The 25,975-nt window shown below is 42.8% G+C and overlaps 1 protein-coding gene across 1 annotated transcript in view; it reads left to right on the forward strand.

The window, feature by feature from the left end:
• The window catches only part of LOC124879306 (atrial natriuretic peptide receptor 1-like), a 62,666-nt gene extending 38,476 nt beyond the window's left edge, over nt 1-24,190 (forward strand). Inside the window, exons 13-22 of the mRNA XM_047383796.1 lie at nt 3,810-3,881; nt 8,176-8,335; nt 9,350-9,505; nt 12,862-13,030; nt 14,691-14,837; nt 14,958-15,081; nt 15,942-16,010; nt 16,103-16,277; nt 16,375-16,473; nt 23,828-24,190. Coding sequence (XP_047239752.1) covers nt 3,810-3,881; nt 8,176-8,335; nt 9,350-9,505; nt 12,862-13,030; nt 14,691-14,837; nt 14,958-15,081; nt 15,942-16,010; nt 16,103-16,277; nt 16,375-16,473; nt 23,828-23,973 — 1,317 coding nt within the window. The 3' untranslated portion in view covers nt 23,974-24,190. The remainder of the gene's footprint in view (nt 1-3,809; nt 3,882-8,175; nt 8,336-9,349; nt 9,506-12,861; nt 13,031-14,690; nt 14,838-14,957; nt 15,082-15,941; nt 16,011-16,102; nt 16,278-16,374; nt 16,474-23,827) is intronic.
• The last annotated feature ends 1,785 nt before the right edge of the window (nt 24,191-25,975 follow it).

The raw sequence follows: 25,975 nt of genomic DNA on the forward strand, positions 1-25,975 counted from the left end.
GGCAATTTTGGGTCATTTTCTTTATTTAGCACAAAGAAAAATATTTAAAAATTTTTATTTTTAGCTCATATGTACTGTTCAAATTTGCCCTAAACAAAAATGTCGACAGACTTGGGATTAACTCTTCAACCAGATTTAGATATTTCAACTAGGTGATCTTTTTAACTTTTACTTTATGACATTTAAACAGAATCTTTTCTGTCTTTTAAGAAAATATTTGCTTGGATGGCTATAAATTAGCCACATAAGACATAAGCAGCAACAGGTTAATACTCTCCTGTCACTCAGTGTAACTTAGTTAAATTTAACCAAGAGGTTTACTCCAAACTTTATTACTCTTTTCAGTCAAATTCAACAAAAAAACATGCAAATAAAGTGGAAAAACAAACAAAAAGGTGTCGAAAGGGCTGCCCACTGGCTTCATGTGACCCTTGGTATGATTTTGTGTGGCCCCTGACTACAACTCATTAATAGTACAAATTTGGCCTGCTAGCACAGGCAGTTGATACAGGTAGACTAACTGAAAATGTTAGGTAAACAAAAAGTATTCGTATTTTATTAACTTTTTTTTTTGCTTTATTTATTTGTACCTTCAGCAAATTTTATTAAAAAGCAGACATGGTTGCACCCATTCAATACAGGTCCTTCTCAAAATATTAGCATATTGTGATAAAGTTCATTATTTTCCATAATGTCATAATGAAAATTTAACATTCATATATTTTAGATTCATTGCACACTAACAGAAATATTTCAGGTCTTTTATTGTCTTAATACGGATGATTTGGGCATACAGCTCATGAAAACCCAAAATGCCTATCTCACAAAATTAGCATATTTCATCCGACCAATAAAAGAAAAATGTTTTTAATACAAAAAACGTCAACCTTCAAATAATCATGTACAGTTATGCACTCAATACTTGGTCGGGAATCCTTTGGCAGAAATGACTGCTTCAATGCGGCGTGGCATGGAGGCAATCAGCCTGTGGCACTGCTGAGGTCTTATGGAGGCCCAGGATGCTTCAATAGTGGCCTTTAGCTCATCCAGAGTGTTGGGTCTTGAGTCTCTCAACGTTCTCTTCACAATATCCCACAGATTCTCTATGGGGTTCAGGTCAGGAGAGTTGGCAGGCCAATTGAGCACAGTGATACCATGGTCAGTAAACCATTTACCAGTGGTTTTGGCACTGTGAGCAGGTGCCAGGTTGTGCTGAAAAATGAAATCTTCATCTCCATAAAGCTTTTCAGCAGATGGAAGCATGAAGTGCTCCAAAATCTCCTGATAGCTAGTTGCATTGACCCTGCCCTTGATAAAACACAGTGGACCAACACCAGCAGCTGACACGGCACCCCAGACCATCACTGACTGTGGGTACTTGACACTGGACTTCTGGCATTTTGGCATTTCCTTCTCCCCAGTCTTCCTCCAGACTCTGGCACCTTGATTTCCGAATGACATGCAGAATTTGCTTTCATCTGAAAAAAGTACTTTGGACCACTGAGCAACAGTCCAGTGCTGCTTCTCTGTAGCCCAGGTCAGGTGCTTCTGCCGTTGTTTCTGGTTCAAAAGTGGCTTGACCTGGGGAATGCGGCACCTGTAGCCCATTTCCTGCACACACCTGTGCACGGTGGGTCTGGATGTTTCTACTCCAGACTCAGTCCACTGCTTCCGCAGGTCCCCCAAGGTCTGGAATCGGCCCTTCTCCACAATCTTCCTCAGGGTCCGGTCACCTCTTCTCGTTGTGCAGCGTTTTCTGCCACACTTTTTCCTTCCCACAGACTTCCCACTGAGGTGCCTTGATACAGCACTCTGGGAACAGCCTATTCGTTCAGAAATTTCTTTCTGTGTCTTACCCTCTTGCTTGAGGGTGTCAATAGTGGCCTTCTGGACAGCAGTCAGGTCGGCAGTCTTACCCATGATTGGGGTTTTGAGTGATGAACCAGGCTGGGAGTTTTAAAGGCCTCAGGAATCTTTTGCAGGTGTTTAGAGTTAACTCGTTGATTCAGATGATTAGGTTCATAGCTCGTTTAGAGACCCTTTTAATGATATGCTAATTTTGTGAGATAGGCATTTTGGGTTTTCATGAGCTGTATGCCAAAATCATCCGTATTAAGACAATAAAAGACCTGAAATATTTCAGTTAGTGTGCAATGAATCTAAAATATATGAATGTTAAATTTTCATCATGACATTATGGAAAATAATGAACTTTATCACAATATGCTAATATTTTGAGAAGGACCTGTACAGCACATGTTCTCGATGAAAGACTGACCAAAATCCTGGTTTTTGTTGCTTATAAAAGACTAAACATTTTCTAAGAAAGTAGAAAACATTAACTAAATAAAAATTAGAGAATCATACACCTTTCTGTTTCAGATTTATAATGATATACAGACCCGTTTTCTACAAAAGACAGGCAACGTTTATTTTAATAAAAATATTGCATGTTTAGTTTATTATTGAGCAGGTAAAAATATATATCCCTATGAATTTATTTGTGCATTTTAATGAAAAAAATGAACGTTTTTATGGCCTGTGCGGAAAAAGGTTTGGACCCCACTGCCTTATGTGATGTCACCAGAGGCATGTGAGCTTAAAAGCTTTTGAGAGAACAGAAAACTATTTACAACAAAATAGCAAAATAAATTGAAAATCCGACCATGGCTTGTTGTTCTTTTGTTCACTAAGTGCATCTAAGGTGATTTGACTGATTTTACAGAAAAGTCAGTCAAGAGGCTTTAATTGATATAAAAAATCCCAGAGTATCAGTGTCTTTGGTTGAGTGGTTTCCTGTTTCTACAAGATTTGATTTTTAGATGTGCTGAACATTGTTTTGTAGGTCTGACATCCTCACTGCATAATAGGCTCCATGGTCAGGTTAGGTGACATTAGTGGTGTTAAACTTTGCCACTTGTTATCCACTGTTCAAAATCCAAGATTTTGTAGAAACATCTCTGCCTCTTTATCAGTTACCTATCATCATCCCCGCATCACACTCTTTTACATTATGACCAGCCACTCCAGCCCCTCCAACCATCAGCTCCTGTTGGCTATCCAGAAGTCCTCTGCACAGTTACAGTCATTTCCCAGCACTGTAACCTAGCAACCTGCCGGCAACGTAACCTAGCAACAGCTGCTGTGGGCTGCGTGGGGTTTGGGTTGTTGCCAGATGACCGCTGAATTTAAGTTATTTTCTGCCCTGAGAGGATGGAGATGCTTTTAGCACCATGGTGGAACATCTGCGAGGAGACTGAAAGCTGCGTCGTCCTCGTGCAGATGCCCTCGCTAAAACGCCCTCAGAAGTGTTTCCACTGCGTGCAAAAATATCCACACTGCTTACAAAAGCTGTCAAAGTAAAGACATGTCTACAGTTTGAAGATTTAGGATGAAGTCAGTTTCATTTCAGAACATTTTATTGTTTTTTATGAAAAGGAAATAATTTTTATTTCCTGCTTTCCTGCTTGGATGAGCAACTGCTCTATCTTCAAACTCGCTTAAAACGTTTTACTTTAAAACTGTGTCTGTCCTCAGATAAGCTGTGAGTTGCATTAATTTCATGGAGTTTAGGACCTTTCTCTGCTCGCTGTATGAGTGCAGTGAAGCAGAAATAACATCCTGTATGCCAGATATGACCCTGATGGCACTACCTCTGTGTGGGCGTGCTTGTTTAAGTTCCCAGCATCGCCTTCGGGGCATCACTTGTTAGCTGTCGGGGCCGTTTTATGAGCCCACATGTAGTAAAGATGAAGTTAAAACTGTAGATATAGAGTCCGGAACAATCTGTGTGTGTATTTGTCTTCCAGGACCTGATGGAGAGCGATGGCATCACTTTGGACTGGATGTTCAGATACTCTCTCATCACTGATATCGTCAAGGTAACGACCTGGGTCGAGATTAACGAGAGTGCTGCTGGGCGAGTGGAGTGAGAACAGATACTATCAATCGCACAGCACTTTATCTGTTCTACCACCCCTAGCAGACAAAATGTGGTATAACAACTCTTAGAGGAATAAAAAAAATAAAATCACAGGTATAACATCTGAACATTAATAATAGTTATTTATAAAGCATACAAATAAAGCTAAAAAAAATTTCAGTATCGCAAAACTTTTCTATATTTTTTGTCACTTACATCTGAAATTGAAACTCATATATTATATAGATTTCTTACACATAAAAGGAAATACGTCAAGCCGTTTTTTCTTGTAATTTTGATGATTACGACAGATAACAAGAATCTAAAATTCAGTGTCTTAAAATTTAAGCATACTGAAAAAAGTTAAGTATTGGAAATTCAATGTTTCACACTCTAATCAGCTAATAATTCAAAACACCTCAAAGGTTTTCTGAGCCTCTAAATGGTCTCTCAGTCTCAGTCAGTGAGCTACACAGTCACGGGGAAGACTGCTGAATGGACAGATGTCCAGAAGACTGTCACTGACATCCTCCACAAGGAAGGGAATCCACAAAAGGTTATTGCCAAAGGAGCTGGTTATTCACAGAGTAAATTCATAGAAAGTCTGCTGAGTCCGGTTGCCTTGATAGCAGCCTTCAGGTCATCTGCATTGTTGGGTCTGGTATCTTTCACCTTCTTCTTGACAACAGCCCATTCGTTTGTGCATAGTGGCTCTTGATGTGCTGACCCCAGTCTCAGTCCAGTCCTTGTCAAGCTCCCCCAAATTCTTAAATGGATTAAAAATGACAATCCTCTCAAGGCTGCAGTTATATTTCCTGCCACACTTTTTCCTTCCACTCAATTTTCTATAAATATGCTATAACTTTTTTCTAAAATTTTAATTTCCCGAAACACATAATTTTGGGTTTTCATGATCTGTAAGTTATCATCAAAATTACAAAAATAATACATATATGGGTTTCATTTTCAGAAATGAGTGACAGAAAATATTGAAACTTTTTAACGATATTTCTTGAGCTGTGCTTGTACGTAAAGTATATATATATTTTTTTTAATTCCTGTTTTTCCGGTGCAAAGAGGATTGGGCGGCGGACGAAGGTGGAGACCTCGGCGGCCCGATCCTCGGATGCTTAGGCTGGCTCTAGGGACGTGGAATGTCACCTTGCTGGGGGGGAAGGAGCCTGAGCTTGTGCGGGAGGTCGAGAGGAACCCATCTCCTCGAGAGGGGCTGGACTCTCTTCTACTCTGGAGTGGCCGACGGGGAGAGGCGGCGGGCTGGTGTGGGTTTGCTTGTTGCCCCCCAGCTCAGCCGTCTCGTGTTGGGGTTTACCCCAGTGGATGAGAGGGTCGCATCCCTGCGCCTTCGGGTTGGGGAGAGGTCTCTGACTATCATTTCCGCCTACGGGCCAAGTGGTAGTGCGGAGAACCCGGGCTTCTTGGCATCCCTGTTGGGGGTGCTGGATAGAGCCCCTCCCGGGGACTCCATTATTCTGCTGGGGGACTTCAACGCCCACGTGGGAAACGACAGTGACACCTGGAGAGGCGTGATCAGGAGGAATGCCCTTCCCGATCTGAATCCGAGTGGTGCTTTGTTATTGGACTTCTGTGCTAGTCATGGATTGTCCATAATGAACACCATGTTCAAACATAAGGGTGTCCATCAGTGCACTTGGCACCAGGACAACCTAGGCAGGAGGTCAATGATCGACTTTGTTGTCGTATCATCAGACATTCGGCCGCATGTTTTGGACACTCGGGTGAAGAGAGGGGCTGAGCTGTCCAGTGATCACCACCTGGTGGTGAGTTGGATCCGCTGGAGGAGGAGAAAGCCGGACAGACTTGGCAGGCCCAAGCGCATAGTGAGGGTCTGCTGGGAACGCCTGGCGGAGCCCACAGCCAGGGATGTATTCAACTCTCACCTCCGGGAGAGCTTTGACCAGATTCCGAGGGATGTTGGAGACATAGAGTCCGAGTGGACCATGTTCTCTGCATCTATTGTCGATGCTGCCGCCCGTAGCTGCGGCCGTAAGGTCTGCGGTGCCTGTCGTGGCGGCAATCCCAGAACCTGGTGGTGGACACCGGCAGTAAGGGACGCTGTCAAGCTGAAGAAGGAGTGCTATCAGCTGTGGTTGGCTTGTGGGACTCCTGAGGCGGCTGACGGGTACCGTGGGGCCAAGCGTGCCGCGGCCCGGGCTGTGGCAGAGGCAAAAACTCGGACCTGGGAGGAGTTCGGTGAGGCCATGGAGAAGGACTACCGGTTGGCCCCGAAGCGATTCTGGCAAACCGTCTGGCGCCTCAGGAGGGGGAAGCAGTGCCTCGCCAACATTGTTTACAGTGGGGGTGGAGAGCTGCAGACCTCGACTGGGGACATTATCGGGCGGTGGAAGGAGTACTTCGAGGATCTCCTCAATCCTGCCATCACGCATTCCCTGGTGGAAACAGAGGCTGGGGACCCGGGGTTAGACTCTTTCATCACCCAGGCTGAAGTCACCGAGGTGGTTAATAAGCTCCGTGGTGGCAAGGCTTCGGGGTTGGATGAGATCCGTCCTGAGTACCTCAAGTCTTTAGATGTTGTGGGGCTGTCATGGTTGACACGCCTCTTCAACACTGCGTGGCGGACGGGGACAGTGCCTCTGGATTAGCAGACTGGGGTGGTGGTCCCCCTACATAAGAAGGGTGACCGGAGGGTGTGTTCCAACTACAGGGGGATCACACTCCTCAGCCTCCCTGGTAAGGCCTACGCCAGGGTATTGGAGAGAAGAGTCCGGCTGATAGTCGAATCTCGGCTTCAGGAGGAGCAGTGTGGTTTTCGTCCCGGCCGTGGAACATTGGACCGGCTCTATACCCTCTACAGGGTACTCGAGGGTTCATGGGAGTTTGCCCAACCGGTCCACATGTGTTTTGTGGACCTGGAGAAAGCATTCGACTGTGTCCCTCGTGATGCCCTGTGGGGGGTGCTCCAGGAGTATAGAATCGGGGGCCTTTTATTCGGGGCCATCCGGTCCCTGTACGAGCGGAGCAGGAGTTTGGTTCGCATTGCCGGCATTAAGTCGGACCTGTTCCCGGTGCATGTTGGACTCCGGCAGGGCTGCCCTTTGTCACCGGTCCTGTTCATAACTGCATAACTTCATAACTTTTATGGACAGGATTTCTAGGCGCAGCCAAGGGCCGGATGGGGTCTGATTTGGGGACCAGAGGATTTCGTCCCTTCTTTTTGCAGATGACTCGGTCCTGCCGGCCCCCTCTTGCCAAGACCTACAGCACGCACTGGGCCGGTTCGCAGCCGAGTGTGAAGCGGCTGGGATGAGGATCAGCTCCTCCAAGTCCGAGGCCATGGTTCTCGACCAGAAAAGGGTGGCTTGTCCTCTTCAGGTTGGAGGGGAGTTCCTGCCTCAAGTGGAGGAGTTTAAGTATCTCGGAGTCTTGTTCACGAGTGAGGGAAGAATGGAGCGGGAGATCGACAGACGGATCGGTGCGGCTGCCGCAGTAATGGGGGCGCTGTGCCGGTCCGTTGTAGTGAAGAGAGAGCTGAGCCGAAAAGCAAAGCTCTCAATTTATCGGTCGGTCTATGTTCCTAACCTCACCTATGGCCATGAACTTTGGGTGATGACCGAAAGAACGAGATCCCGGATACAAGCGGCTGAAATGAGCTTCCTCCGTAGGGTGACCGGGCACTCCCTTAGAGATAGGGTGAGGAGCTCGGCCATCCGGGAGGGGCTCGGAGTAGAGCCGCTGCTCCTCCACATCGAGAGGAGCCAGTTGAGGTGGCTCCGCCATCTATATCGGATGCTTCTTGGACGCCTTCCTCGGGAGGTGTTCCAGGCACGTCCCACCTGGAGGAGGCCCAGGGGACGGCCCAGGACTCGCTGGAGGGACTATGTCTCTCGGCTGGCCTGGGAATGCCTTGGGCTCCTCCCGGAGGAGCTAGAGGAGGTGTCTGGGGAGAGGGACGTCTGGGCGTCTCTGAGTCTGCTGCCCCCGCGACCCGGTCCCGGATAAAGCGTATGATGACGAGTACGAGTACCTGTTTTTCTATCAAATGGAGAAAAATATTTAATCCCAGTCCAAAAGGCCTCATGATTAGTACTTTGTTTCAGCTTCTGTGGGTTTTCTGACAGCATTTATTCTTTGACTTCACTAATGAAACATATTCTTCATCTATCACGTTCCAAATTAACATCCCGCATTTATTTCCCATCTCTGCCATATATTTGCAATCAGAAACATTGTTTCGTCTGGTTGTTTCTCTTCAGGGGATGGCTTTCCTTCACAACAGCGTCATTGTCTCCCATGGCAACCTGAAGTCATCCAACTGTGTGGTGGACAGCCGGTTTGTGCTGAAGATTACAGACTATGGACTGCAGAGTCTCCGGACCAGCAGCTTCCCTGAGGACACACACGCCTACTATGCACGTATGAAAAACGCACAAACATATGCTCACCTACTTAATGTGTTTAATACATGCAGCTGTGTTTGGTTAGGGATGAATAAACCATTTTATTTGGGTTTTATGTGATAGATCAACACAAAGTAGTGCGTAATTGTTTACAATTAGAGTCAGAACTTTGTGGAATCACCTTTTGCTGTGATTACAGGTGCAGGTCTGTAGGAGCATATCAGCTTTACAAATTCTGAAAAATATTTTTGCCCATATTCTTTGCAGAATACCTCAAACTTGGTCAGACTGGGCAGAGCGCTGTCAAAACACTGTCATTCTAACACATGGATGTGTTTTAATTTAACCCCTGCATTGCAGCTCTGGCTGTATGTTAAGGATCATAACCCTGCTTGAAGGTGGACCTCCTGCCCTGTTTGTTCTTCTCAAGTCTTCTGTAGATTCTAACAAGGTTCTTCCAGGATTGTCCTGCATTTATCTCCATCTTTCTTCCCATCAGCTCTGGCCAGCTTCCCTGTTCCTGCTGAAGCAAAGCATGCTCACAGCATGACACTGCTACCACTATGGTGTTAGTTTCCCCCCACATATAGTGTTTTCCAGGTTTAATCTTGGTCTCATCTGACCCGAGCAACCTTCATCCACATGTTTTCTGTCCCCTACATGGCTTGTGGCAAACTTTAAACAGATTTTCTATTGGTTTTCTCTCAACAACAGATTTCTACATGCCACTCCTCCATAAAGGCCATATATATGGCATGCAATACTGATATTTTCATGTCCACAGTCTCCCACTTGAGCTGTGGATGTCTGCAGCTTCTCCAAAGTTACCATGGGCCTTATAGCTGCTTCTGTGAATAATGCTCTCGTTGCTCTGCCATTAAGTTTAGATGGAGGGCTAAGTGTTACACACTTTTCACTTTCAGTAAAGTGACTAAATGTCTAAGGGGGTGTAAATACTTTTGCTGGCCACTGTAAAAAATCCCAAATTTTTCAAAACAATTCAAAGTTAACTGTTTAAATCACTGGACAGGAAACCTGTGGACTGCTCCTGAGCTCCTGAGGACAGAGTGTCCACCCGCCAGCGGGACGCAGAGGGGGGACGTCTACAGCTTTGGTGTGATCCTGCAGGAGGTTGCTCTACTAAAGGGAGTTTTCTACCTCGACTCGCACTCCCTTTCTCCCAAAGGTCAGTGTTGAACTGCAGGCAGACCCGAGCGGAGCCCGATGTCTAATCTCTTAGCTAAAACACAAATGTGATGAAAGCGTCGTGTTGTTTACATTCCTACGTGGCAGCTTGATGTGCCGCCGCCATCGGCATGTCACTAACTCATCAGCTCATGCCCCGCCGGTGTCAGGTGTTATCTTGACTTCTGAAATACACATGTTGCTGTCTGGTCAGCTTCAAGGACAGAGAAAACTCACTTTAAGATTCTCACTTTAACAAAGTCCCTCTAACCTTAAATCTGAATCATCAAATGCTTTTTGCAGGTTTTACAAGAAAGCAAAGGCTTGAAATTGGAGCCTAAATTTCCTGAAATTAATATAGTGAGATTTGTAACGACCCATTTAATGAATTAGAATATCATTGAAAAGTTAATTTATTTCATTAACTCTATTCACTAAGTGAAACACATTTAATAGACTAATTACACACAGACAGATGTTTTCAAGCTTTATTTCTTTTAATTATGATTATTTCCTGCTTACAGGTAATGAAAATATAATATAAAATCACAATATTACATCAGACCAATAAAAAACATTTTAATACAGAAATTCGGGCTTAATTAATAGTATGTTTAATACCTGCTTAACGCTTATTTTGAAAAGATACTTTTAATCTGACACACCAGACTCATTGGAACGGATATTCTAATTTATTAATTAGGACTGTAATTGGTGTAATATGATAATGATAGTATTATTTACCCTTTATATAGCCAGATGCAACTGGATGCCTTTCCATTCAAACACAGACTTATATTGTATGAGATTGTATGATGTCAATCAATCTCTGCAACTTGTAGTGTTTGCAACAAAAAGAAATGGGTGAAACAGAGGAAATCCCAATAAATAAAAAAGGTCAATCTGTTGGATTTAAGACAAAAAGGGGCTTTGTGTCACAAAGTGTGATTTTGGAATAGGACCCAGGTGAAGGCAGGATCATGGAATAAGTACACTGAAGATGTTTAATTCTAAATAGAAAACTTACAGGACACGGAACATGAGGAGAACAGGACATAAAGCATGGAAAGAATTACAGGCAATAAAACGGGGAGAATAACGTGAAATAATGAGCAGGAGGTTCCAGTGGAGAACAATGACCAACAGAGAGTTTATATGCTGAGGGAGGTGTGGAGAATGACATTAGAAGCCGCTGTGTTAATAAGAGGATGACTTAGAGCACCTGAGGCAAAAGATGAGGAGGGAGACTGAGGGAGGGAGACTAATTAACACAGAGGAGCTGAATAGAGAAACAAAGAAGCCCAGGGGACAAAATCTAACGGAGATCCAGCAGGAATAATTCTAGACGTAAGAAAGAACATAAAAATAAACTAGGAAACTAAACACATGGAATGCACTAATAAAAAAGATTTAGAGAACAAAGACAACAGGAAATGATTAAAACAGAGACAGAGAGACACCAAACACCTAAGAATCATAACACTTTGTCATACACCAATCGACTGGTCAAACACATGAACCTGGAGCTTTACAGGTCATCTAGTTCCCTCTAGAGTTGCAAATATTGTAGCTAAAACAGAATGTTAACATCAGTGCCAGCGTTTTTTATATCGCCCTCTATAACAAACATGTTGCCCCAAAGTGCTGCACAGGAAGAACAAAACAAGTTATATCATGAGAGTTCAAAATATAGTCCTTCCCCCAACAACAAACCTATTACAGGTCCTTCTCAAAATATTAGCATATTGTGATAAAGTTAATTATTTTCCATAATGTCATGATAAAAATTTAACATTCATATATTTTAGATTCATTGCACACTAACTGAAATATTTCAGGTCTTTTATTGTCTTAATACAGATGATTGTGGCATACAGCTCATGAAAACCCAAAATTCCTATCTCACAAAATTAGCATATTTCATCCGACCAATAAAAGAAAAGTGTTTTTAATACAAAAAAACGTCAACCTTCAAATAATCATGTACAGTTATGCACTCAATACTTGGTCGGGAATCCTTTTGCAGAAATGACTGCTTCCATGCGGCGTGGCATGGAGGCAATCAGCCTGTGGCACTGCTGAGGTCTTATGGAGGCCCAGGATGCTTCGATAGCGGCCTTTAGCTCATCCAGAGTGTTGGGTCTTGAGTCTCTCAACGTTCTCTTCACAATATCCCACAGATTCTCTATGGGGTTCAGGTCAGGAGAGTTGGCAGGCCAAATGAGCACAGTGATACCATGGTCAGTAAACCATTTACCAGTGGTTTTGGCACTGTGAGCAGGTGCCAAGTCATGCTGAAAAATGAAATCTTCATCTCCATAAAGCTTTTCAGCAGATGGAAGCATGAAGTGTTCCAAAATCTCCTGATAGCTAGCTGCATTGACCCTGCCTTTGATAAAACACAGTGGACCAACACCAGCAGCTGACACGGCACCCCAGACCATCACTGACTGTGGGTACTTGACACTGGACTTCTGGCATTTTGGCATTTCCTTCTCCCCAGTCTTCCTCCAGACTCTGGCACCTTGAATGACATGCAGAATTTGCTTTCATCCGAAAAAAGTACTTTGGACCACTGAGCAACAGTCCAGTTCTGCTTCTCTGTAGCCCAGGTCAGGCACTTCTGCCGCTGTTTCTGGTTCAAAAGTGGCTTGACCTGGGGAATGCGGCACCTGTAGCCCATTTCCTGCACACGCCTGTGCACGGTGGCTCCGGATGTTTCTACTCCAGACTCAGTCCACTGCTTCCGCAGGTCCCCCAAGGTCTGGAATCGGCCCTTCTCCACAATCTTCCTCAGGGTCCGGTCACCTCTTCTCGTTGTGCAGCGTTTTCTGCCACACTTTTTCCTTCCCACAGACTTCTCACTGAGGTGCCTTGATACAGCACTCTGGGAACAGCCTATTCGTTCAGAAATTTCTTTCTGTGTCTTACCCTCTTGCTTGAGGGTGTCAATAGTGGCCTTCTGGACAGCAGTCAGGTCGGCAGTCTTACCCATGATTGGGGTTTTGAGTGATGAACCAGGCTGGGAGTTTTAAAGGCCTCAGGAATCTTTTGCAGGTGTTTAGAGTTAACTCGTTGATTCAGATGATTAGGTTCATAGCTCGTTTAGAGACCCTTTTAATGATATGCTAATTTTGTGAGATAGGAATTTTGGGTTTTCATGAGCTGTATGCCAAAATCATCCGTATTAAGACAATAAAAGACCTGAAATATATCAGTTAGTGTGCAATGAATCTAAAATGTATGAATGTTAAATTTTCATCATGATATTATGAAAAATAATGAACTTTATCACAATATGCTAATATTTTGAGAAGGACCTGTATAACATGATCTCCCTCTGTCCAACACTCACAGAGATCATCCAGGCAGTGATTCAGGGTGGCGTCCCTCCCCTCCGTCCCTCCCTCTGCTTCCACAGTCACAGCGAGGAGCTCGGGGTCCTCATGCAGCGCTGCTGGAACGAGGAGCCGAGTGAAAGGCCTGACTTTAACACCATAAAGATTCTCCTAAGAAAGCAGCACAGGTAAACAAAATTATATTTTTCATAACTTCTCTATTCAGGTGCATCTGAATAAATTAGAATAAGTTGATTTATTTCAGTAATTCAATTAAAAAAGTTGGGCTGCACGGTGGCGTTGTTAATAGCACTGTTGCCTTGCAGCAAGAAGGTCCTGGGTTAAACTCCCAGCCTGGGGTCTTTCTGCATGGAGTTTGTATGTTCTCCCCATGCATGTGTGGGTTCTCACCGGGTACTCCGGCTTCCTCCCACAGTCCAAAGACATGACTGTTAGGTTATTTGGTCTCTCTAAATTGCCCTTAGGTGTGTAAATGAGTTTGAGCATGGTTGTTTGTGTTGCCCTGTGATGGACTGGCGACCTGTCAAGGGTGTACCCTGCCTCCCGCCCATAGACTGCTGGAGATAGGCACCAGTTTCCCCGTGACTCACTATGGAAGAAGCGGTAGAGAAAATGACTGACTGACTGACTGACTTTAAAAAGTTTAACTATGATATAAACTTAACATAAAAAGGAAGGAAATTTGTGTTTGATCAATTTTATTCGTATATATGTTGTAACAATACTTCTTGGCAGTAAATCTTATATTATTCAAAAGCCTGGTGCTACTAGTATGAAGAAAATGCATTTTAAGGTTGAGCAGCAGAGTTGGGCGTGTGGTGTGTGAGCATAAAAAAGACTTGCCAAATCCCCTCTCCCAATGCCAAATAGCATTTGGTGGAGGGCATGTGATGGTGTGGGACAACATGTCCCTCGCTGGAAAATCGGGCTAGTCATCATTGGAGGCAATTTTGGTGCATCTAGATATATATATATATATATATATATATCGACATGAGATGCTGCAACCAATCGAAATCCCATATCTCCACCTTTAGAGACCAAACTCTATCCTCCAAGAATTAATGCTCAACCCCACAGAGTAGGGGTTATCAAAGGCTACCTCCAGAATTAGGGAGTGTTGAGGATGACCTCATCCCATTGAACACTTGCAAGATCAGCCTGGCCGTGCTATTCCTGCTAGTCTGACCAACACAACCACACTGGTTGACCTGCTACAAACATTGGGTGAAGAATGGTATGGCATCCCACATCAGTGTGTGACCAGACTAATGACCAGCAGGAGGAGGAGGAGAGGCCAGGCTGTTGTGGTTGTGAACAATTCTCTCACACAATACTATACCGCAATACCGCTGTTTGTTAAATGTACAAATTCCTCCACAAAAAGGTCACTGCTAAAGCAGCTTGCTGTTCAAAGTGCTGTGTCCATGTATATTAATGGAAAGTCAAGTGGTGAGGAAAATGTATGTGTTTTACTTCTTTTTTCTTTTACCACTTCTTTTTCTTTTTTTTTTTTTTACCAGTTTTGAATCACAAAAAGCTAGGAGAACAGTAAATATTTACGTCTGAGCCACGGCCAAAAAGGTTTCCGCTGTCAACTGATTTACTAATCGTTACAAACAATGTAGCCAGTTGCAGTTTGGTTTCTGTGTGACCTCAAGAAGATAATCTTAAAATCAAAAGTTCAAAATTGGGTTTCCTTATGAAATTAAAGTGACTTTTATGATTAAAATGTAAAATTTATCAGAAATCACAGAAAAATTCAAACAGCGAAGCCCACGTTATCACTTTCTCATGCTCTATGTTCTTGGGATTTTGTTTCTTTAGAGGTTATGGTTCCAACATCCTGGACAACCTGCTGTCTCGTATGGAGCAGTACGCCAACAACCTGGAGGAACTGGTGGAGGAACGAACTCAAGCCTATAACGAGGAGAAACGCAAGGCCGAGGCGCTACTGTACCAGATACTACCACAGTAACTATGCTTTACAGTTATCTCAATTAAACTGTGTATAATGTGTTTCTACAACAGTTTAACACTGCAGCTCAGAAACATCAGCTACTGTAATACCACTGAAATGCATTTGGGTTTCAGCTCTGTAGCTGACCAGCTGAAACGAGGTGAGTCGGTTCAGGCAGAAGCGTTTGACTCGGTCACCATCTACTTCAGCGACATCATCGGCTTCACCGCTCTGTCTGCTGAGAGCACACCACTGCAGGTTGGTAGAAACCATACATCATTGCTCAACTGGAAAGAATGAAAGAAAAACATCTGAAGAGCGGAATCAAGCTGCCATCTAGTGGTGTAAAAGTTATAACTACACCTCAGACTTGATTTGCAAAAGCAATCAGACCCAAATTAACCTTTCCACCAGCATTGAATTTCTTGGCCTACATGCAGACTATCTCCACAGTCTCCACACTCACCACCTGGTGGTAGCTGCATCATTCTGTGGTGATGCTTTAATCCTGCAGGGACAGAGATGATGGAGGAATCTAAATCTGGAACATTTCTGGAGGAAAAGCTGTTAGAGGCTGGAAGAAAGGAATGGTTTTAACCAAAGCATGTTCATGTGTTAGAATGGCCCAGTCAAAGTTCAGACCTACATCTAAATGAGAAACTATAGAAAGACTATGAAACTATGAAAAAATATTTACAGAAAATCTAAACAAAATTACCTTCAATTTTCAGTCAATTTCACAGTTATGCAGTACTGTGCGATAGGCCATCATAAAATCCAGAGACATAAAATCCCCTGAAAAATAAATGTAACAACCACAAACTTCATTCATGGTTATTATATGGGAAAATGTGGAAAATTCAAGGTCAGTGAATACTTTTGCAAGCTAACAAATTTCCCCTTGTTCTTTTGAATCATATTTATATTTCTTATCCTTAACTGAGATAATTTTTCACATTTTGACATTTTTTTCCAGAAGTCAACACTGCAGGACAATATCTTTTCTGAAACTTGTCTTATATACAATAATGAAAACACAACTTTTTTAGTGCCTCGGTCTTGCAACTGTATTTGAAATAACTGAAAAGATATTGAGTTGCATTTGTGTCTACCTGCAGGTTGTGACCCTGCTAAATGATCTCTATACATGCTTTGATGCCATCATTGACCACTTTGATGTTTACAAGGTAAAAAATATATTTCGATATAAACATCTCTTTCAGGACTAACCAGTCTGGCTAAATGTAGTTAAAAGATTAGTTTCATCTGGTCTCTCCAGGTGGAGACGATTGGGGACGCCTACATGGTGGTCTCAGGTCTGCCGGTCAGGAACGGTAAACAACACGGTCGGGAGGTTGCTCGAATGTCTCTGGCTCTGCTGGACGCAGTCAAGAGCTTCAAAATTCGACACAGGCCCGATCAGCAGCTCCGGCTTCGCATCGGCATTCACAGTGGTACAGCTGCACCCAGGACGCTCATCTGAAACAGCATTAAACTACAAAGACACATCACTACTCAAATGCATTAATATGTTGGTGTGTTTTTGTCCAGGCACTGTGTGTGCAGGTGTGGTTGGCTTAAAAATGCCCAGGTACTGTTTGTTTGGAGACACGGTCAACACTGCGTCACGCATGGAGTCCACAGGAGAGGGTAAGACCTGCAGGACATCTCACATAGATCGGCAGCATGCTTCTAAAACGGCAAAATCTCAGGTTCTCAGAACTTCACATTATTGTCATGTAAGGTTGAAGCAATATTGCATAAATATAATCATGCAAATGTGTTTATAAAGGTTATTTTGTCTGTTGCACAATGCAGCATTGACAAAATTCACACAGAACAATTCAAAACCCATTTATAAATCACTTTTATTAGCAGACTTTAATTTATTAATTGTGGCAGCTAATAATAATCATATTTCTTCTCTAAAAGTGTAAACTATTCTAGCTATTATTTATATAAAATATATATCTTGGAAATAAATATATATCCGTATATCTTGAAAACAGGGGAGATATTTTTATGTAGAAGATTAACAGAATTGATTATATTACTAACAGAATGTCACATTTGTAACGACTGGGACAGTAGAATCAATATTTGTTTAAAAACTGTATTTCAAGTCATTTTTATGTTGGTTTATGTTCTGCTTAGTTTCCTGTGTTACAGTGACCCATGAAATTATTTATTCTGTCACTGCAGCTCATCAAGTAAACCCTGACAATAGACTGGTTGTGTCATACCAGTTATACTGACTAAAGCAGCAGAAGAACTGCTCACTGATGATGAATTTCAATGAATAAATGTATTACATTTCTTTTATTTTTAATATTTCTATAAACTAGATTTGATTATCTCAAACATACAACCAAACATGCTGATAAAGATTCTCCAGGGTTGGGGGTTAGAGGGAGTAAAAAACATGATGTAAAACCATCTTATTGATATGATAAAAAAACCATGTCAGTCTCTATCTATTAGATTATATATGATAAAATAGATTTCTTCTATGTATTGTCCAAAAAGAAGTAGGAGGAAGTAAATGTTTATTAAATCCGGTCCCTATATAACCTACCTTATATACACGCCATGGTACACAGTTTACACTATTCATAAATATTCATACCTACATAACAACTCGACATATGTATTGCAGTTATGCTTTTACACTATATCCATCCATCCAACCAACCCCTCATCCACTCATCCATCCATCCATTGTCTTCAATGTATTCAAGATCGGGTTGCAAGGGTAACATGTCTAGCAGCTAAACTCAGACGTCCATCTCCCATACAACATCCTCCAGCCCATTCTGGGAGATCCCAAGACGTTTCCAGGTTAGATGGGATATACAGGTCCTTCTCAAAATATTAGCATATTGTGATAAAGTTCATTATTTTCCATAATGTCATGATGAAAATTCAACATTCATATATTTTAGATTCATTGCACACTAACTGAAATATTTCAGGTCTTTTATTGTCTTAATACGGATGATTTTGGCATACAGCTCATGAAAACCCAAAATTCCTATCTCTCAAAATTAGCATATTTCATCCGACCAATAAAAGAAAAGTGTTTTTAATACAAAAAACGTCAACCTTCAAATAATCATGTACAGTTATGCACTCAATACTTGGTCGGGAATCCTTTGGCAGAAATGACTGCTTCAATGCGGCGTGGCATGGAGGCAATCAGCCTGTGGCACTGCTGAGGTCTTATGGAGGCCCAGGATGCTTCGATAGCGGCCTTTAGCTCATCCAGAGTGTTGGGTCTTGAGTCTCTCAACGTTCTCTTCACAATATCCCACAGATTCTCTATGGGGTTCAGGTCAGGAGAGTTGGCAGGCCAATTGAGCACAGTGATACCATGGTCAGTAAACCATTTACCAGTGGTTTTGGCACTGTGAGCAGGTGCCAGGTCGTGCTGAAAAATGAAATCTTCATCTCCATAAAGCTTTTCAGCAGATGGAAGCATGAAGTGCTCCAAAATCTCCTGATAGCTAGCTGCATTGACCCTGCCCTTGATAAAACACAGTGGACCAACACCAGCAGCTGACACGGCACCCCAGACCATCACTGACTGTGGGTACTTGACACTGGACTTCTGGCATTTTGGCATTTCCTTCTCCCCAGTCTTCCTCCAGACTCTGGCACCTTGATTTCCGAATGACATGCAGAATTTGCTTTCATCCGAAAAAAGTACTTTGGACCACTGAGCAACAGTCCAGTGCTGCTTCTCTGTAGCCCAGGTCAGGTGCTTCTGCCGCTGTTTCTGGTTCAAAAGTGGCTTGACCTGGGGAATGCGGCACCTGTAGCCCATTTCCTGCACACGCCTGTGCACGATGGCTCTGGATGTTTCTACTCCAGACTCAGTCCACTGCTTCCGCAGGTCCCCCAAGGTCTGGAATCGGCCCTTCTCCACAATCTTCCTAAGGGTCCGGTCACCTCTTCTCGTTGTGCAGCGTTTTCTGCCACACTTTTTCCTTCCCACAGACTTCTCACTGAGGTGCCTTGATACAGCACTCTGGGAACAGCCTATTCGTTCAGAAATTTCTTTCTGTGTCTTACCCTCTTGCTTGAGGGTGTCAATAGTGGCCTTCTGGACAGCAGTCAGGTCGGCAGTCTTACCCATGATTGGGGTTTCGAGTGATGAACCAGGCTGGGAGTTTTAAAGGCCTCAGGAATCTTTTGCAGGTGTTTAGAGTTAACTCGTTGATTCAGATGATTAGGTTCATAGCTCGTTTAGAGACCCTTTTAATGATATGCTAATTTTGTGAGATAGGAATTTTGGGTTTTCATGAGCTGTATGCCAAAATCATCCGTATTAAGACAATAAAAGACCTGAAATATTTCAGTTAGTGTGCAATGAATCTAAAATATATGAATGTTGAATTTTCATCAAGACATTATGGAAAATAATGAACTTTATCACAATATGCTAATATTTTGAGAAGTACCTGTATTGTCCCTCCAGACCCTTCTGGGTCTTCCGCTGGGTCTCCTCCAATCCAGGGGTACACGCTCGTATATACACTGCTCAAAAAAATAAAGGGAACACTTAAACAACACAATATAACTCCAAGTGAATCAAACTTCTGTGAAATCAAACTGTTCACTTAGGAAGCAACACTGATTGACAATCAATTTCACATGTTGTGCAAATGGAATAGACAACAGGGGGAAATCTTTGGCGATTATCAAGACACTCAATAAAGGAGTGGTTCTGCAGGTGGGGACCACAGACCACTTCTCAGTACCTATGCTTTCTGGCTGATGTTTTGGTCACTTTTGAATGTTGGTGGTGCTTTCACACTCGTGGCAGCATGAGACGGACTCTACAACCCACACAAGTGGCTCTGGTAGTGCAGCTCATCCAGGATGACACATCAATGTGAGCTGTGGCAAGAAGGTTTGCTGTGTCTGTCAGCGTAGTGTCCAGAGCCTGGAGGCGCTACCAGGAGACAGGCCAGTAAACCAGGAGACGTGGAGGAGGCTGTAGGAGGGCAACAACCCAGCACCAGGACCGCTACCTCCACCTTTGTGCAAGGAGGAACAGGAGGAGCACTGCCAGAGCCCTGCAAAATGACCTCCAGCAGGCCACAAATGTGCATGTGTCTGCACAAACGGTTGGAAACCGACTCCATGAGGATGGTATGAGGGCCCGAGGTCCACAAATGGGGGTTGTGCTCACAGCCCAACACCATGCAGGACGCTTGGCATTTACCAGAGAACACCAGGACTGGCAAATTCGCCACTGGCGCCCTGTGCTCTTCACAGATGAAAGCAGGTTCACACTGAGCACATGTGGCAGACGTGACAGAGTCTGGAGACACCGTGGAGAGAGATCTGCTGCCTGCAACATCCTTCAGCATGACCGGTTTTGCCAGTGGGTCAGTAATGATGTGGGGTGGCATTTCTTCCCTCCATGTGCTCGCCAGAAGTAGCCTGACTGCCATTAGGTACCAAGATGAGATCCTCAGACCCCTTGTGAGACCATATGCTGGTGCGGTTGGCCCTGGGTTCCTCCTAATGCAAGACAATGCTAGACCTCTTGTGGCTGGAGGGTGTCAGCAGTTCCTGCAAGATGAAGACATTGAAGCTATGGACTGGCCCGCCCGTTCCCCAGACCTGAATTCGATTGAGCACATCTGGGACATCATGTCTCGCTCCATCCACCAACGTCACGTTGCACCACAGACTGTCCAGGAGTTGGCGGATGATTTAGTCCAGGTCTGGGAGGAGATCCCTCAGGAGACCATCCATCGTCTCATCAGGAGCATGCCCAGGCGTTGTAGGGAGGTCATACAGACACGTGGAGGCCACACACAATACTGAGCCTCATTTTGACTTGTTTTAAGGACATTACATCAAAGTTGGATCAGCCTGTAGTGTGTTTTTCTACTTTAATTTTGTGTGTGACTCCAAATCCAGGCCTCCATTGGTTAATAAATTTGATTTCCATTGATGATTTTTGTGTGATTTTGTTGTCAGCACATTCAACTTTGTACAGAACAAAGTATTTAATGAGAATATTTTATTCATTCAGATCTAGGATGTGTTATTTGAGTGTTCCCTTTATTTTTTCGAGCAGTGTATGTATACATCGATAGATAGATAGATAGATAGATAGATAGATAGATAGATAGATAGATAGATAGATAGATAGATAGATAGATAGATAGATAGATAGATAGATAGATAGATAGATAGATAGATAGATAGATAGATAGATAGATAGATAGATAGATAGATAGATAGATAGATAGATAGATAGATAGATAGATAGATAGATAGATAGATAGATAGATAGATAGATAGATAGATAGATAGATAGATAGATAGATAGATAGATAGATAGATAGATAGATAGATAGATAGATAGATAGATAGATAGATAGATAGATTGATAGATAGATAGATAGATAGATAGATAGATAGATAGATAGATAGATAGATAGATAGATAGATAGATAGATAGATGTGTATGTATGTGTATGGGGTTGGACAATTAAACTGAAACACCGGGTTTTAGACCACAATAATTTATTAGTATGGTGTAGGGCCTCCTTTTGTGGTCAATACAGCGTCAATTCGTCTTGGGAATGACATATACAAGTCCTGCACAGTGGTCAGAGGGATTTTAAGCCATTCATCTTGCAGGATAGTGGCCAGATAACTACGTGATACTGGTGGAGGAAAACGTTTCCTGACTCGCTCCTCCAAAACACCCCAAAGTGGCTCAATAATATTTAGATCTGGTGACTGTGCAGGCCATGGGAGATGTTCAACTTCACTTTCATGTTCATCAAACCAATCTTTCACCAGTCTTGCTGTGTGTATTGGTGCATTGTCATCCTGATACATGGCACCGCCTTCAGGATACATTGTTTGAACCATTACATGCACATGGTCCTCAAGAATGGTTCGGTAGTCCTTGGCAGTGACACGCCCATCTAGCACAAGTATTGGGCCAAGGGAATGCCATGATATGGCAGCCCAAACCATCACTGATCCACCCCCATGCTTCACTCTGGTTATGCAACAGTCTGGGTGGTATGCTTCTTTGGGGCTTCTCCACACCGTAACTCTCCCGGATGTGGGGAAAACAGTAAAGGTGGACTCATCAGAGAACAATACATGTTTCACATTGTCCACAACCCAAGATTTGCGCTCCTTGCACCATTGAAACCGACGTTTGGCATTGGCATGAGTGACCAAAGGTTTGACTATAGCAGCCCGGCCGTGTATATTGACCCTGTGGAGCTCCCGACGGACAGTTCTGGTGGAAACAGGAGAGTTGAGGTGCACATTTAATTCTGCTGTGATTTGGGCAGCCGTGGTTTTATGTTTTTGGAGACAATCCGGGTTAGCACCCGAACATCCCTTTCAGTCAGCTTCCTCCAGTTAATCCTGTTGGATGTGGTTCGTCCTTCTTGGTAGTATGCTGACATTACCCTGGATACCGTGGCTCTTGATACATCACAAAGACTTGCTGTCTTGGTCACAGATGCGCCAGCAAGACGTGCACCAACAATTTGTCCTCTTTTGAACTCTGGTATGTCACCCATAATGTTGTGTGCATTTCAATATTTTGAGCAAAACTGTGCTCTTACCCTGGTAATTGAACCTTCACACTCTGCTCTTACTGGTGCAATGTGCAATCAATGAAGACTGGCTACCAGGCTGGTCCAATTTAGCCATGAAACCTCCCACACTAAAATGACAGGTGTTTCAGTCAGTTTCATTGGCCAACACCTGTGTGTGTGTGTATATATATATATATATATATATATATATATATATATATATATATATATACATACATACACTGGGGTCTCTGGTGACCTATACAAGTGCAGGCCATTTACCATTCATGCCCCATTAGAGCTGTTACTCATTAATTAATCAGTTGACATTGGACCCTTGTGGAGGGTGTAGCATTCTTTACCATGCTGGGGTAGCGTACTGGCCCAGACTGAGAGACCATGTAGAGGTTCAGGAAATCTTTCCAGGTGTTTTGAGTTAATTAGCTTATCAGGGTTGACACCATGAGTTTCCAATCTTTTCTAATAAGAAAAAATGCCTGAAACCTGCCAGGGAGGACTGGACTTCAACACATTTTTCTCATATTTGTAATTTTAACCCTAATGTTTCCTTTCCTCTGTTCTCCTCTACGTAAGCTTGAAATGATTTGCTGCAACATAAGAATAGATTAGAATAGAAATATCCTTTATTGTCTCACAGTGGGGAAATTCATGTGTACCAGAAGCAAAATAAAAGGCAAATGGAAGCATGCAGGTACACACAAAGGTAAAACATATGAAAACATATGAAAACCAAAAGTTTGTTGGGAGCAATGATGTTTATAAAGTGTAATATCTGCTGGGAAAGAGGACCTATGATAAAGCTCCTTTGTGCATCTAGGATTCAGCAGTCTGTTACTGAAGGAGCTCTCCAGTTCTGCAGCGGCTTCATTCATGGGGTGGGAGACATTGTCCAACAGTGATGTTATTGTTCTTCTGTCTCCCACCACCTGCACTGGATTGAGAAGGCATCCTAGGACACCACTGGCCTTCCTGATGGGCTTATCTAACCGCTTCCTCTCAGCTGTAGATAAGCTACTGCTCCAACAAACTACACCATAGAAGATGGCTGATGCCACGAGAGTCAAAAAAGGTCTTTAGTTCTTCAGAAGAGTGTCCCGGTTTTTAAAATCCAGGAGCTCAAAACAAAGATGCACATCAGTCTTTTGCAAAGGTCTTTTCATCATCTGCAATGTGTGCATCAGATTGACTGCTTTCTGAATGAAAGCCGAGGAACAGGGGTGAATCATTTCCTTAACTGGCGCTTTCCTCCTTGCATGTCTCTCCTGCCTTCTTTCAGAAGGGAGGTCATGAGCTGTGAGAAAATGAGTCAGGGATGTACAGAGTTAGAAATGGGATTATTGGAGAGGGAATACTTTCATTCAGCCATCTAATTCCAGATATCTGTGTCCTCTTAGCCTTAAAGATTCACGTGTCGGAGGCGACTCGTCAGGTCCTGCAGGAGTTTGGCTGCTTCCAGCTACAACTCAGAGGGGAGATCGAAGTGAAGGGCAAAGGACGCATGAGGACATACTGGCTACTGGGAGAAAATGAAAAGAACTGACACAGAGCTGACGGTTGAGAGTCAAACACTTTCTGTTTCTCCTGCTTGATGTCCATTTAAGTGACAAATCAGCTACTCACTGACGGATCCAACCTGGTTCCACTAGAGATAAACTGCAGAAAAAAACTGTTACAGACATGGTGAATGTTTCACTGTAAGACAAAACATCCAAAAGTAAGTTGTGTAAATACAAAATAAAATTGGTATTGTTACTTTTGTTCATGTCTCCTGGTGCTTTTCTGTGTTGTGTTTTTCCCAATACATGAGTGAGTTTGTTTTGTTCCCACCGTGCAAAAACATGCATTTGATGTTATTTGGAGATTTACATTTGCCCTTGAGATGCGGGTATACAGTATCTTACAAATGTATTCATACCCCTTTGTCTTTTTAAGATTTTGTGTTATGTCTCTACCACCTTTTACCAATGACTGAATGTTTTGCCCATCCTTCTCCATATAACTCAAGCTTAGTTGGACTGGATGGAGATGGTCTGTGAAAATCAGTGTTATATCCTTAATTGGACCTAAGTATGGATTTGACTGGACCATTCTAACACATGACATATGCTTTAATCCTTACCAATCCATTGTAGCTCTGGCTATATATTAACGGTTGTTGTCCTGCTGGATGGTGAACCTCGGTCCCAGTCTTAAGTGTTTTGTTGCACCTAACAAGTTTTCTTTCAGGATTGTCCTGAATTTTGCTCAGTCCAGTTTCCCTGCAACCTCGGACCGCCCTGTCCCCGCTGAAGAAGAGCATTCCCACAGTATGATGCTGCCACCACCATGCTGCACCCCTGTGTGAAGCCGGTGTATAAATGGAAAGGTTATTACCAAGCAATTCAAAACATTGATGACGAAGAAGACAAAATAATTATTTCAAAAAGCAGAATTTTACATGTAAGTTTGAAGTTTCGGTGTAAAAAAATGCTGAGAAACACCTAAGTTCCACCAGGTAACCAGTAAAATATATAAATAAAATATAAAACAGGATTTCTGATTCACAAGACCAAGAGCAGTAAGATTCAATAAACATATATTGGAACAGTGCACAAGAAAAACAACGTATATAGTTAAAGTATCATCAGTTTAAGAATAGTTTTAAATGGTGTTTAGCTACTTACATATGTGAAACTCATTAATAGGACTTATAGTGTAGTTTTAAGTGTATTGCAATATATTTTACACACATTGCCTGCCCCATTTATTAGCACCACTAGTAAAAATGTGCGAAAAGTCTTAAAATAAACTCCTATTTTATTGTATGCACATAATAGCATAATAGAAAATTTGAAAAAAATTTGAGTGCCCTTACTCCATTAGAGCTGACCTGCTTCAGGGTAAAAGTGTTTAAAAAATCATCCTTGGTGGCAAAATTATTGTCAGTGCAACAGACCCCCAATTGAGAATAGGAGAGCCTAAGTCATCTCCTATAAAAAGGCTGGAGCATTAGGAGAGAGAAATCTGTGACCCTTCTTTACACAGTCTCTCTAGATTGTCCAGAGTCATGGATCCTCTTTTCTGTTCTCTTCAACTCACCCCATGAGTTTTCTAAAGAATTTAGGTCTGGGGACTTAAATAACTATAAGATAAAGTAAATTTTGTGTCTGAACTATTTCAGTGTTGATTTGTTCGTATCTTTTGAATCATTATCCTGTCGAAAGACTCTGTAACAGCCCATTTTCAGGTTACTGGCAAAGGCCACCTGATTTTTATTTAAAATGTCCTGGTTTATAAAAGAGTTCTTGTTGCCATGCACTGTAAAAAAGTCCCCTGAGCCTTTCAAGAGAACCAGGCCAACAGCATCACAGATCCTCCACCATACTTAACAGGTGGATGAGGTGCTTTTTCACTTATCAATTCGTTGTTTCATACCTATGTTTACTGTTAGTCTCAACAGATCAAAGCTTATGTCCTAGTAGCACACGGCAAACTCTACCTATTCAGTTTTGTGATGGAAGGACATTCAATGGTTGTTCTGGAGATTTGGTGATACCAAGATA

This window comes from Girardinichthys multiradiatus, chromosome 13, assembly GCF_021462225.1.
Source record: "Girardinichthys multiradiatus isolate DD_20200921_A chromosome 13, DD_fGirMul_XY1, whole genome shotgun sequence".
In the NCBI taxonomy this organism is placed as follows: domain Eukaryota; kingdom Metazoa; phylum Chordata; class Actinopteri; order Cyprinodontiformes; family Goodeidae; genus Girardinichthys; species Girardinichthys multiradiatus.